We start from the raw sequence: 15391 nt of genomic DNA on the forward strand, positions 1-15391 counted from the left end.
TCATGGTATTTTAAAGAGACTAACAATTTATTCAATGTAAATGTAACTTAAAAGGTCATGGGGTTGCAAATACACATCCAGTCTGCCATTTCCAGTTTTCTGCAAGTTAATTTACTTAAAATAATTTCAAATCTAGAATAGTGTCAACTAAGATCCAAAATAATTTCAAATCTAGAATAGTGTCAACTAAGATCCAACCTCCAAGGTTACAGAAGTACTATTTTTCCACATCTAATTGAAATTACACTTCCCAGTTTTACTACATTTATTTTTTATTTAAAAGAAAACACCCCTGTAAACCATTACTGTAGCAGCAGTTAGCAACAAGAATGGGTAACAACTGTCAGTCTGCAAACATAAATTATGCCCTTTCTTACTGTCAATTTTTAGTCAAATATGTAAATAAATACAAAAGCTAACACAAAATATACCACTATAAGAAAATACATTATATGCTGCAATTTGAAATAAAATATCATGCAGTACTGGCTGCATGAACTGGAATATGTAATTAACTGCTTGGAACTGTTTGCTAAACAGTTAAACCTTTTCTTTGTGCAGAGGATCACACTTTAATTAACCATCAGAAATTTGGTTTGTAGTTAATTTTATACTGCTATATTAAAATCATAAATGTGAAAATGACTTAAGTCATTTAGTGAAAGAAGATACCATAGGCACCATAATATATATATATATATATCTTTTTTTCCTTTTTGAACAAAATCTGGTGATGAACCAGCATTAACAGGATGAAAATTAAAAGGCACATTCAGGCAAAAAAAATATTAAACAGAGTTTGCATGAGACTATATTTAAAAAAAATAATTTATGCTCTGAATAACAGATTGGATCAGAAACAAATGTTCTAGTAGATTCCAATCAGTCAAAGTAAATTTTGTAAAAGGTGTGCAATTCATATTATGCAATTATTTTTTAGTACTGAATTTTGTTTTAAGGTCAGTGTAAGGCTTATAACCAAGTGCTTATTAAGAGGACTGACTACTCAACAGGTCTTGTTTTCTGAGTGCATAGAAATACAATGAGCAATGAAGATGTTTTCCTTGCAAGAGGACATATCCTTCAATTTGTGCAAATCTTGATCAAGTACTTGAGCGTCTTTCAGGTCTCGGAACACATTTCATAATTGCAGCTCTCCACAGGGCAGGGGCAAGTAAAAGGCTTAGAGTAGTCACACTCAGAATAAGAAGATAGACCTGCAAAAGGCAAATAAAAGCCATTACTTCTCTTGGTTACATGACAGTAGAAAGAAGTTTGAGGTCTTCTAGACCATGTTTTCAAGAGACTTCACCTGTCTTCCTAAGCAACTTTGCATATTGCTACAAAAGCAAACAATACATGCTCAAATAATCTAATTACCTGTTTACATGGTGTGAAGATACAATTGCAAAAACATCATTATGAGCTTATAGAAAAACAATTGTTTTTATGTGATCAATTTTGAAAATTCAGTATTTGTTAAAAAGTCGAAGGCCAATTATCACTTCATTTAAAAAGCAAAACGAAAATCCTTAAACTAACAAACCAAACCAAAAAGACCCCCAACCAATCAAGCAAGTAAAAAACCTCACCACCACCACTCTAAACTATTCTGGTTTAATGATATAATGGCAAAGTTCACTGCTAGCTCACTTATCAACAGAAAAAAGCAAACATAAATCCCTTTAAGTCATACCATACATCTTCTGAAAAGAAAAAGATCCTAACTACATAGTTTGAATAAGTCTTAGAAAACAGTGGCAGGACGTAGTTTTGAGGTCTCAAGCAAAAGAATGAGTTTAGGAAATTTCAGAGGTATACAAACCTATACCTTAGATAATCATTTGAGAGCAGAAAAAAATGAAAGTCTAAAAACTTCCAAGCTCAGTGGGTGGGCCCCTAAACTGGTTCTGTTATCACATACAGATATCTTGAAACTCTATGCAAACATGCAATATTTGTAACTCTTAATTATATGAAAGTGTGAACATGAAAGTGAATCACCTTTACCTACAAGTGAACAGCATTGTGTAAGTTTTTCACATGTGCTTTATTTGGAATTGGTTCCAACACTATTCAGTTCACTTGATCAATGAAAATGAAAAACTCGGAGCACCAGGAGAGCAAAAGTGAGGTCAGTTCCTGTATCTCTATAGCCATAATTTACCTAATTTCATAAATCAGATTATCTTAACAAAAAAAAAAAAAAAAAAAAAAAAAAAAAAAAAGTAACATTCTCACAGGTTCAGTATAAAACTTAGTTTAAGGCTTCTTTCTCAGGGGACTTTTTCATGACTATCAATAACATTGGTTATTTAAAATGAACAAGCTTTTCGGGTTAAAGTGTTTACAAGTGTATTTGCTTGTCTAAATGTTAAGGCAATTTTCACAATATCTGCTCTCCAGTTCTTATTTACTGGTATTTCCCTCTTCAAATCCTGTAGTCTCTCTGTATTGTACACTCCTATACCTCTTTCAATAGCTGTATCAATATTTTAAAAGCAAAGGCTTCTCAGTCTTTATGACTTGGGTGCTATCTGCAACTGTTGACATAGTTAAGTTGTAAGTGAAAGAAGTTAAGGTAAAGCATTTATAACTAAGTTATTTAAAATACTAAGGTACAGTATGAAATAAGTGAGAACCAGCACTAAGAACCCTGTCAGGGACATAAAAGTATCCATTTGTATGGGTTGATTCTACTTTTTTTAACAGTTTAACTTTTTTTAACAGAGGTGCCACAAAATTGGAGTGTGTTAGTGTTTTAAATACTGGGATTTTGTATTACAGTGTAAGTTATTCAGGTGCAAAAAATGAAGTTAATAACCACAGAACAGCTTACCTCCCGAGATATGATCCCTGCTCTGCGTGCTCTACTTCCCAGAACAAAAGAGAATTCACTGACTTGTGCCAGTCCTGCTGAGACAATCCACTTGATATATTGGCTGGTCTTTGGAAGAATCAAAGAAAGGACAAGCACTGCCAAGACAAACTTTAAAAACAGGGTTTTTTGAGTTACCGAGGGTTTGTTTTGTTTGTCTGTTTAAATAAAGAAGTGTAATAATTAAAATAGTATGGTCTCTGTAAGATACACAGAATCAAATAGAATACTTTTGAACATAACATAAAATAATGGACTTCCAAGTGTGTCTTCTGTATTAATGTCAAAATAGACAAATGTACATTGCACAGTAAAAAGTAGCATCTTCTTCACTATAATAAAACACTTTTATGACTGTTATTAAAACACAGTTATTACTGTCACAAATCCCAGACTGGAGAAATAGATCCTTTGCCATGTGCAATTTATATTTAACATTAAATAATTTTCTTTTTAAATATCTGGAGAATATTGTATCAAACTGTATTCTAATCAGTAAGATTCTTCCAAATATATATTTACAGTAATATTCTCTGTTATATCAAATGTTCAGTTCTTGCATAAATTGTCTTTAGGGCACGCAGCACAAAGATCACTTACATTAATGAAGATTAAAATATTTTTAAAAATAGTAAAAGAAAATACCTTCATTATGACGACAGACAATGTAAGGAATAGCAGGACTGTGAGTTCATATATTACAAAAGTGGGGAAAACATGAAGTCCTAGAAGGAAAGAAAACAGCATTGCACAGTTTGAGGCCAGTATCTTACTATGGTAATTTTCTGGGTTAGTAATATATTTAATTGTAAGACTGTATTCTCAAAACAAATCAAACAAAAAGCCTTAACTCACCTACCAACCACTTGACCACTAAAGCCCTAACTATCTAGTAGATCACAAAAGCATTTCCCACAATATCCAGCCCTTTCCTTTGGGGAGGTTTAGCACAGGCAATATTTCCAACTGAATTAAGCTCCACATGACTGATGCATGAGCACTTCAAATTCTAAAGCTTTCTGTCTTCCACACCAGTCAACAATACAAAATCTGAACTGCAAAACATATCTAATGAAAACTATAAAAATCCTGCAAGAAAATAATTCCATTGTTATGCACAGTCATTCTAACATTTTGCTGGTCATTTAACTTTTTTTTATGGTATCACAGTGGGAGGAACTATGACAGTGGGAGGAACATGATACTCAGTATGTGCAGAGACTATAGCTACAACAGAAATCCAAAGTGTTTTCATTCTACGACCTTCACTTCCAAACTCTGAAAGTCACCTGAACTTGAAAAGTCACTTAGACTGGAATCAGGTAAGGCCATAAACCCTTGAGCATGGTCTAACAATCAAGGAATTATAGAAAAACCCATTGCTATGATGTTGATGGGGTTTCTTTTGTTGGAGTGGATTGTCTTGGGGTTTTTTTGCAATATTTGGTCATTTTAACTTGGCAATTATGTAAAGAAAAGTAACAAGATCCACAAAGAACTCAGAAACATAAAACTAAATCCTGCAAATATTAAACATAAGAAAAAGAACTATTTGTTGGAGAAGTCCTAGAGTCACTGAGGAATAATCTTACAACTAAGTCAATTTTATCTCCTGAAGTATGCAGAACTTCTGCAGGCAAACAGAACTGCATATCTTTGGATGCCCGTTCCTTTTTCATAAAAACCTTCTAAAAAGTGAAATCAAATAATAGTGATGCTCCTGACGAATTCTTAATAGTTGGCATTTCTCCAACCCAATTATTTCTGATGAAGGACAAAAATTTGCCTTTCTAAAGCATAAAGCATGTAAATCAATGCTGTAAATAACTTCTTATTTTAACATAGGACAAGGTTCCACTAATTTTCTCTCTCTGTAGTGCTGCAGATCAAGATGATCTGCAGAGAACCAAGAGTTCTCATCCCTTACAGTAACTTCACAGGATTTTGTCTGCATGCATATTCAACTGCCAATAGAAACCTTCTTCAATTACATCAGAGATCTTTACACAAGTGCCACCCAGTCAGCATGCACACACCCGGTTTTATTTCTTAATTTCCTTCCAACTACTGAAGTGCAAATGCAAAAGACTATCAAAGTAAGAGGAGAGACAGCAGAATAAGAGATGAAAACCACACCAAAAAAAGAAATCCACATATATGCACAGATGCATGTGGAAGTAGCTTCACTGCAATATCATGTGCACAGTGCTCCTTCACCTTTAGGCTGACCTCAGAAAATACATGAAAAGCAATCAGAGAAATACAGCCCATAGCAATGGCATGTTTGATAAGAGGGACAATTCTGCCAGATCTAGAACTGAAGGTTTCCAAGAGAGGCTATAAATAAAGCCTAGTGCTCTCATCACTAATATGTGTTCAGTTCTGGAGCACACAGGCAGTCTGAAGTCCATTTGAACAGCTGCCCAGTGTGGAGATTATTGCCATATTCCAAAGAGCTGAAGCACAAACTCCAGCAGATTTCTATACCAATTGCTTGGAGAACAGTGTCTCCAAGGTGAAAACAAGCCTAAACCTGTCACATATGCTATTCTGAGCAGATAAATCAACATGCCAGAAACCAGACATTTTTTTGAAGGAAATAAATCCCCTCATAAGATATTTTTATGGTCAGTACAGACCTTTGCCCCATTCCTAGATGAAAAGCCAGGATAAGGCCAGAAGTGCTATCAGACTTCTAAACAAGCACATGGCACCTTCCCGACAACACAAACACCATCAGAAAGATTAATTCCACAGGCAGAAGGTGCATGAAGATGGCAAATTATTGCAATGGCTTTGATCAGACTTTGACTAAGCTCAGCAGTAATTCTGAAATCATTCTCTAACATGGAAGAAACACTTCAAATAATTCAAAAACTTCAGGAGTGTCATCAGCACATGTCAGATTGGCCAGTAGTCAACAGCTAGGGTAACACTTAGGTACACTTTTACAGAATTGGCCACAAGCTACCAGAGCTTCAGCTCCAAGCAGTGTTCACAAAGAGCTGGAACAGAGGCCTTGGGGTGCATCACTGTCAAGCCAAAAAGCACAGCTCACTCACAGCAGTTGGTATGTATTCTGTGGACAATTACAGGCAAGACTTTGCACAATCTTTTAAAAAGTACTTTTTTCTTAACAAGTAAACTCCCTCTTTCCTCCATTAGGCAGATTATACCAATCTGATGGATAGCTTCTAAACAGCATGTGAAGATCCAGATGTCTTGACTATATCCTGGTTAGATCCAACACCAAAAAAGCAATCTTGAAGATCCTTGATGGCAAACAAGAGCACAAAAATCAGAACTCTGAGAGTCAAACTGGAGTCAGTAGAATTAATTCTGACACATCCTCAAGACAGGACATCACTCAGAAAAATCAAATTAGCTATGTATTGAGATGCTGTGTCTACTAAAAGACCTAAGATCATAGCCTGCAAATGCAATTAATACTACAGCCCTGGCTAGATCATTAAGCAGCAGAGGAGAAAACCAATCTTCTTAAATCTTTCTCCAAAGGGAAAAGTTCTTTTGATTCTATTGTCAGTTCTGAGAGCATGAAACCTCCAAGTTTCATTGTGCTCCATGCAGAAAAACAAAGCACTAGAGCTGGATGGATAAGGAGATGGATGGATGCATGCAGTTCCAGTTGGGATCCTCCTCTGATTTTCTCAGATTCAACAGAAGAGTAAAAAGGCTCATTAGACAATCCTTGTGTGCATTTTGCTCTGACAGTGGTGGTGCAGGCAGTGTCAGCATGTCCCATCTTCTGAAGAAAAAGACTGAGCTGTTAAAGGGTTTTCAGCACCTTGCATTCAAGGTCCAACACGGATCACAGGAGAAGGGGAAATGTGGAACCTGGCAGGTGGCTACATCTGTACAGCACATTGAGAACATACAACTTGTCAGTCAGTGGAAGCAATCTGTTACCTCACCAGTGGCAGAGAAGGTCTTGATGCACAGTTTCAAATTCTATACTCAGTCAAACAGTCTATGAAAGATGCCTTCCATCTTTTCAAAAAGTAATCAAAACAAAATCAAATGATGTATCGGTAAAGATCTGTGCACTAGGTACAAAACAGAAATGAGAAGGAAAGTGCCCAAAATGTGGCCCTAAGGGATTGCTCATGATGTTCTCTCAAAACTATCAGTAAGGACAGAGACTAACAGAAACTCTTTAACCTCAGGAGGTGGCATAAAGAGTGCCAGGAACCTTGAAGAGCACCCAGAGGCCTAAATGAATGTACAGATAGAGAGCAACTCCAAGTGCAGCTGTTAATGCCTAACTGCAAAGGTGCATTACTCCCACAAATGCACCCAAGCGCAAATTTAAAGCAGCACCATTGCACAGGTCAAGGGCAGGTCCACTGCTATGGATATTACATGAACAAGTAATATTCAGCTCAGCTTTAAGGCACCAGAAGGATTTCTCTAGTAAGAACAGAAAAGCAGGCATTTAAGACAAGCAAAACAGGAATGAACTTTTCCAAATGACACACTTACAGTCACTTTTCAATTAAGATAATTTTTTCCATTTGTGCCTTTATTCTAAAGGGACCAGAAATGATACTACTGCACTGGTGTTCCTCCTGAGCTCAAGTGTTTCTGCTCTCTATAAGGTGCTTGCTGCATATAGTAACAAACAACTTCTCTTTAGGCAGGGGGAAAGAATCTCTCCTTGTGGCTTGTACATAATTTCACACAGTAAATCTCTATATATTTATATATACATATAATTTGCATGTGTACATATATAAACAAAAAGCAAGCAAGAAGTCTTTAAAAAGAAATCTAGTAAGAAGAAAAATTAAGGAATACCTTTTGTTCTACTCGGGTTTTCTTTGCAACATCACATCACTGCTTTTAAAACCTACCTCCTTGCCACTGAATTTTCTGCTAAGCACAAAATTTAAAAGTAACTGAAAGTAAAGGGGGGAGCAGCAGCTAATTTTTATTTGGGGAGGAAAGGGATTTTGTTTGAGGGTGGCAGGTTTTTAGAATTTAGGTCTTCTTTTTTTGTCAGTTTTGGAGGGGTTTTTGTTGTTGTTTGGTTGTTTTCTTTAAACAACTAAGCATTATCACATTTTGTCAGACGCCTATGATATAGCTCTTCTGATTTTTCTAGCTAATTTTCTTCAGGGGCAGGTATAGTACTCATTTTCTATAAAATCACACCAATTTGTTATGCAATTTTCTTTCCTCTCCTGCTTGCAATTATAATGGCAAAATTTGTTAAACAGATTTTTTAAAAAATTCTGTAGCAGAATGACTAAAATAATTTCCTTAGAGCACAATATAGGCTGTATGGAGTGCTGCTAGTGTGCCAACTGAGGTCTTGCTATTTTCTTTTACTCTAGTAAAGTCTTATCTCTTGTCTTAATTTATGAAGCCGCAAGAGTGTGGGACAGTATTTTTGTTCAGTCCCTTGTAAAATTAACTTTGGGCTTATAATCACTTGTCATGTTTGTATTTCTGATAACACTATCCATTCCATCACCATCTTTACTGAAACACATAAACAACTTAGATCTGTAATTTAGCATTTAGCAATTACTCATGCAAACTTGTCAGTTATATGGGCCCACGTTTCATCAGAGCTCATCACTTTCCTTCCATTATTAAAAAATAAGTTATTCAAATAAACACATTTATTACTAAGTAATCTGATTTATCACCAGAAACTATTATCATGGGCTGGATTAAAAAAATGAAAATAAAATTAAGACTGGCAAGCATAGCTATTTCATTTTTGTTTTGACAGCCACCAGTTTTAGCTCCTGTTATGAAACAATGAGTAGCAAACAGGTATATAAGGAAAAACATTAAAATTATGCTGATGATGGGACTTTACTGTTATCTGAATAAATATGTGGAGATAAAAAGAACAATTAAAAACTTAAAATAACAGCAGAAGAAAAACTAATGGTGGTTTGAAAAATCCAAGCCCAAACCCTAGGACTTTCTGGGTAAAACATGGGTTGAAGGAGGTTGGATTGGTGCACCAGGTCACATCCAAACCCCCTCTTGGACACTGCAATGTCCCCAGCATAGGGACATGCACCTCCTGTACAATCCACAGGGAACAGCTTTCCCAGGGCCTGTCTCCTCACCCACTGTAGCTGAGCACCTCAGTGACATGTTCCAGTTTCCTTCAGACAAAGGGTATTGGGGCATGCTCAGACAGCTGGAGAATGCAGCAGTTCCAAAGGAGGTTACTGATTTACTGTAACTATTCTGAGTTAACTCCTTTTGGATATCAAGCACAATGAGTTAGTCCCTTGTCTTATACCTCAGTGCTGCATTTCAGCTGGCATTCAAGTAGTGTCTGAGATACAGCTTCTTTCAATTATTTTTTCCCTGCATTGAGAACATGTAGATCACACACTCCCAACTAAATTTCTAAAGAAACAAGCTATACAAAATTATGATATTATGACATTCTGCTTCTACAGAAAACCAAGTCACAAAACTCTGAAATCTACTCTATCAATTGAGTCAAATAGTACTACAATTTTAGTATAAAACACATATACAGCTGCTGGAAAGACAAAAGAACATTTAAAAGAACCCCAACGAATCAACAACCAAACCCCAACGAATCAACAACCAAGGCCTTTTAATCTTAATATATTTAGTTACATGTTTTAAATAGAGTGATTTCAGAATTAACATTGAAAAACTGACACTAAACCAATACTTAGAAGTACAACATTGAAATGGCTTCTGAAGCTGCATGTTACATTTAGAAGCAGTAGCAAAGGCAAACCAATGTTGTGGTTAATTAACAGTATTGTAACAAAATAAAATATATCTCCTCTCCTCACATTACAGACACAATTTTTTTCTCCTCACCCACATCTTAAGCAATGTTTTTATATATTATATATATTGTATATATTTTATATAGTATAGATTTAACATTATTTAGTATTACATATAAGTATCAAATATTGTAAAGTAAGATTTCTTGGAAGTTACCTATAGATGCAAAGAAAATGATGGCAAGAAAGTCACGTATTGGTTCAATACAGCACATAATCTCCTCAGTAACCATGTGACCCTGAGAAGAGATCAGAGCTCCAGCTAAGAAGCATCCCAGCTCCATTGAAACATCCAACAGCTCTGTGATCTGTTAAGGAATAACAGAGAATCTACTGCTGAGTGACTTTATATACCATTTCACAGTGAAACTATAAAACTTTACATTATACCAAATGCTGGAAATTACTGTGTCTTTATGCAAGTTCAACAACAAACAGAATTCAGTGTGTGTATTTCAATGTTCTGCAGTATTGTATTTATACTGAAGACTCACAAATCTAGTTTCTCCCTTTGTGTTACCTTCTTTCCCACAAAAACAAAAATAAATTTCTTAATCTACATTGCAATGCTTTGTGTGATCCTTATGGACAGCATTTGATTTCACAAGTCAGAGAGAGCCTGTGACAGCTTTGGAGTCAGGATTACATAATACATTGAGGCTGTGAAATAAAGAAGTAAGAACAAGGTATTTTCCAGCTGTCAAACAAGGAAAAAAAAGAAAATCCAAGCTTATATTTGGGAGAAGAGTCTCAATCTAGCAGAAGTCCCTGGCATAAATTACATTTTATTATTGTAAATTTGATTCAAATGTGCCTGTGTGCTTTACTGAATAAGGATTCATGTAAGTGTAAAAAGTAAACTGCTGAAATGAAGCACAATGACTACTTGAAAGAATTCAGACTGCTTCATTCTTCTTTAATATTTTAATGCAGTACTAGAAGAAGAGATGAAACACGTAAAGAGACTAAACAAAACACTAAACTGCTTGAGGCAAAGCTTGGAACACAAAAAAAAGCAAACTGCACCTCTAATGCATGGTATGGTATAAAGTATATTTTAAAATAATTACTTTAAAATCACATGGCTGAAGATGGTCATCTTGCTGAGAAAGGACAACATTACTAATATTAATAGAACATTTAAAACCAATGACTTACTTTTATTCTAATTTAGATTGAGGAAGAATACACTATAGTACATTTATGGACACCATTCATTGTATCTTGAATGGTTCCACTCCTCCAATGGAGGAGTGCAAAAGACACAATAAACGAGTCTCCACTCTCTGCATAAGATGGCACCTAAAAATAACCCCAAGACCTTTGTGTACTGAAGTAATAATGTCTGAATGCTCATCACACAAGTGCATTTGTGATAACACACTAATTTATTCCAATATACTTGAGGTGATAAATTGGTTCTGTCAACTAATATAATTAGTTGCTGATCACGCAAAGCAAACAAGGCAATGTAATTCTCATTTTAAAACAAAAGGATTTTCAGTGCTTTTTAGAACAATTTGAAATTGTAAGAGGGAAGAAGGCAATATATACATGAAGGACTTTAAAGTCACCAAGAGATGAATAAAATTAAGGAAACAGTTATGAATAGGAAACACTTAAGTTCTTCTCAATCATATATTAGTTGTTTTAAAAGTCACAGCCTCTTTTGGATGATTAAGATCCAATACAGCCTATTCAAATAAAGTTGGAATTATTTTTACTACTCAGCTATAATCTTCCCATACTTAAGTGCTATCAATTGCAACAGAGCTCTACATCAAAATTTTTATAGCTAGTATTTTCAACATTCCCTTGGCCAGGATTAGGTTACCATAAAGGAAGACATGCAGCATATCTTGTACCAGAATTGCAAGACACCGCACTGTTGTGAGAATCCCTCTTCAAGCAAGGAGCAATTTGAGTGTGAAAGAAACATGTTTGTTCAGAAAGCATCAGACATAACTGGAGCAAACTGCATGTCTAACTGGGAATTTGTTCCCACAGCATGAAAACTGAATTACATTCCTTCAGTTTATGGCAAGTCAAGTATAAGCTCAAGGGCCTGGTAAAAAAAATAGGCAAGTTTTACTGTTTCTTGTCTAGTCTCTGGGTACTACCCAACTTCAGCTCTACACAATCCATACGTCACTCTACATACAGAAAAGTGTAAAGTCTATCAAAGAGCAAGAAAAGAACCAAAAATTCTATCATCTTCTTAGCACTCTCTCTTCTCCTCCAATTTGTTCTTCAGATTTTCAGAATCACCTAGGTTGGAAAAGACCTTTGAGATTATCAAGTCCAACCTTTTATATGTAGCTTTGTACAGAAATTCCTTTTACAATTCCCATCTTGGTCACTAGTTGTCCCACAGTATTATCTACAAGTGGACACATTTCCTCAACTGAACTGTAGCATCAGGGTTTATTATATATAATGTATGGGCACATGTGCACACACATACTGGAGAGGACTTGTTTTACTGGCAGGAAGGCATTCACAGCAGAGCTTTTTACACAAGCCATACCTGGAGAGTATTGAGCATGTAGTATTCCCTCTCTGCATCATTTCTAATGCTCAACCTTTACCAACAGGGCTTTAGCCATTACTAATCCCTGGGCTTTGCACTGTCCTCTTGTCAACTCCTATGTCACAGAAAGCTTTTTCAGTCAAAATTACATTAAAAACTCTGTCAATTCACACGTTTTTCTCAGCACAACTAAGCTTTGAGTTGTATTCAAGGGTCCCATTTTATTCCAATTCAGAAAGGATTGGTTTGCTTTCACTAGAATAATGGATTTTTATGTTCAAATGTTCCACCACATCAATAAATAAATATACATACTGCTATAACGTGTTCTGGGTGAATCTCAACCATCTGTTCAGCAGTTGTTTTGCTTATATTCTCCAACGATGTCTATCTTATAGCTACTCTTTCATCATCACAGAAGCTTAATGAATATGATAAGGCAGCAGTAAAATTAAATAAAATTTTGGTGCAAATTTCAGGCTTCAGTAACTTAGATCTGCTCAAGAGCAAAGAGGGAATTTTAAGGTTGCATTTCAAGAAAGTGAAGCTGTAATGGAAATTGAAACAATTTTAAGTGAACCTTGTAAAAACTCTATCTCAACTGTTTTATGAAATAATTAACTAAAATATTTGAGATTACAGTTCTTCCTTAATCTTCTTTTAATTGATAGTAAAGAGTCCATAAGCAGTTTACTAGCCATTGAGAAGTACTTCAGGCAAGCAAAGAACAATATTCCAATACTAGTAATGATATCCACTGGACACTGCAGAAAAACTTAGTACATTTTCATACGTAAAGTACTGCAATAACATCACTGTATTTTCTTTTTGGTATATAAAGCAAACTGGCAATTTGCCTCCACTTGCTGCCAGCATCCCAGGTCAACCATCAGGCAGTGAAACTATTAGTCACTTTTCCCCTACATGTATGCACAGTCCTATAAACATGTAAATGTAACTGCTGTCCTTCTTGTCAGCCCAGGTTTTATATTTTTTCATTTCCCTTATGACATTCCACAATTTCAGTTTTAAAAAACAATAAAACTGACTACTGTTGTTCCACAGGTTTCCAATACAGCATTTCATTATCAGGACAGTGTTTAAAACAATTTTCCTTGTAATGTTTCTGTGCATATAGAACATGGAAAAGCAACACTCCAGCACTGAATCCTTAGGCTGACATATTCTTCAGCTCATCCTGGTAAATACCTTGGTAAATACCAGGTAAAACTACCAGTTTGGCCATTGATTATGAATGGTCATGTTTTAAGTTAGATTTGTTCCTTATGTTGCAATTCAGGACAAGAGTTCACCAATTAAAACAAACAAACAACTGAAGAAACAATCAATCAAACTGTTATCTGCATAACTCAAAGCTTGAAAAGGAGTTGTTGAAAGAACAATAATGATCTACTGATCCTTTGTTACTGAAGACAAGGTACATGATTCAAAGATGCACAACTTTGTCTCAGTGTCATCTATACTGTTACAGGATTGGCTGTTACTTGACACAATCCCCACCTCCCAGCCCTGATCTGCCTAGCTAGTTGAAGGATAAAAGGGAGGGGAAGTACAATTATTTCTGAGAATACTGGGAACAGAAAGGGTATATTAAGCTCCAAGTCTTATTAAAACATCTGCAGGTGTAACAAGTTGCAGTGTTATCTAAGTGACTCAAGCTCAGAAATGCTCAAAAGTCACAACCATACTCAAAGCTCCTTAACTGACATGATAATCCTTATATGAAAATTGCTTACTCACACTGCAGTACAGGAACCTCTTCTGTCTCACCTCCCCTCTTTCCTCCCATACACAATTTGCCCTTATCACCAGGGAAATGGCAATTCTTGTTTAATTAATCATCTGAGATTTTTCAAACACAGGAACAAGCAAAATAAATGAACTTTATATATAATGAGCATTACATGTGCTGGTGTTACACATTAATCCAAATACTGAATAAGCTTAGCTGGACCCCAGAAACCCAGCCAACACTGAAGCATGTAATAAGTAACTATATGCATGGGGCAGGAACACCTTATCATTCCTAGTCTCTCTTCTGTGTGTTGGAAAGAATGTGTCCTACCAAACAGTGAGTTAAATGATTTTATTTAAAAACACAACTCAAATTTTCTAAATGGAGCCACAGAGTTGTCTTTGGCTAAGGATGCTAAAATAGGCACTCTCTTATCGCTCCTCTATATTTCAAAAGCTTTTTTAGAATTACATCAGTACAGAAAATTCTGTATTTGCAGATTAATTACACAAGCTCCTTCAATATGTAGGCTTGGCTTTCCAAGGAGAATGACCTTAGCAGAATCCATGAGAGTTTAATTGTTTTCCTACCTGGTGTCCAAAAACTTTAATTCAACCTTTCCAAAGATATGCAACACTTTTAGCTTAGATTGCAATCACTCATCCTATGTTTGTATTCCTGACAAAGTACAGCATCTACACCAATTAAGATTGGTTTCCCAGAAGATTTGTTTGTTCACCTATTCAACTCAACAAGCAAACATTTTCTCACTTTTTTTTTTTTTTTCAGTTTATGTGTTCAGACTATAACTTGTACCATTACTATAATGAATTTATAAATGTCAGTGAATATCAAGCATCTCAACTGGTTCACTGAGGTTACCTGCAGTATCCTTTGTAGCATTCCCTTTGATAAATTATTCATCAACTTTAAAAGGAAAGAATTCTGAAAATGCTGAAGAAGCCTTCTGGATTTGCAGTATAAATCCAACAAACCCAAATATATCCCCCCCCCACCACGTGTGTGTATGCACATGTACTGTGTAAAGTCACATATACAAACTCCTTGTGTATTTGAAATGCAATTTGGATATAAGAAGCCAATTTTTATGAAGGTCATGGTTTTAATTAAAGTAAAATTGCTTCTAGATACCATAATATTATACACAACTTCAGTGGTTTCTTTGCTGTTTTTTATTAAAGTTTTTTTACAAGCGTAATGTTTGCTTGTTAGAAAGTAAAAGGGTGAAACTAGTTTTGTTTCTTCTCTTATTAGAGGACACATTTGAAATATGAATAGCTGTTTAGAGCAATGGAATTTTTAACTTATACAGTAGAAGTCACTAACTAAAGCAATGGTCTCACTAACTTCTTTTTAAACTTCTTCCTGAAGAAGGCCAGCTTTTCCTG

General features: G+C 35.4%; 1 protein-coding gene across 3 annotated transcripts in view; it reads right to left on the bottom strand.

Annotated features, from left to right (window-relative positions):
• Nucleotides 1–15391, bottom strand: part of TMCO3 (transmembrane and coiled-coil domains 3) — a 33113-nt gene continuing 17722 nt past the window's right edge. Inside the window, exons 10-13 of one of the 3 annotated variants that reach the window (XM_063149899.1) lie at nucleotides 9854–10004; nucleotides 3524–3603; nucleotides 2840–2989; nucleotides 1–1217 (exon numbers count right to left, since the gene is read on the bottom strand). In XM_063149899.1, the coding sequence (XP_063005969.1) occupies nucleotides 1104–1217; nucleotides 2840–2989; nucleotides 3524–3603; nucleotides 9854–10004 (495 nt within the window). In that variant the 3' untranslated portion in view covers nucleotides 1–1103. Of the gene's footprint in view, nucleotides 1218–2839; nucleotides 2990–3523; nucleotides 3604–9853; nucleotides 10005–10037; nucleotides 12774–15391 lie in introns of those variants that run through there. The other 2 variants (XR_010026846.1, XM_063149901.1) reach the window with 2 other exon arrangements.

Source organism: Melospiza melodia, chromosome 2 (assembly GCF_035770615.1).
Source record: "Melospiza melodia melodia isolate bMelMel2 chromosome 2, bMelMel2.pri, whole genome shotgun sequence".
Taxonomy (NCBI): domain Eukaryota; kingdom Metazoa; phylum Chordata; class Aves; order Passeriformes; family Passerellidae; genus Melospiza; species Melospiza melodia.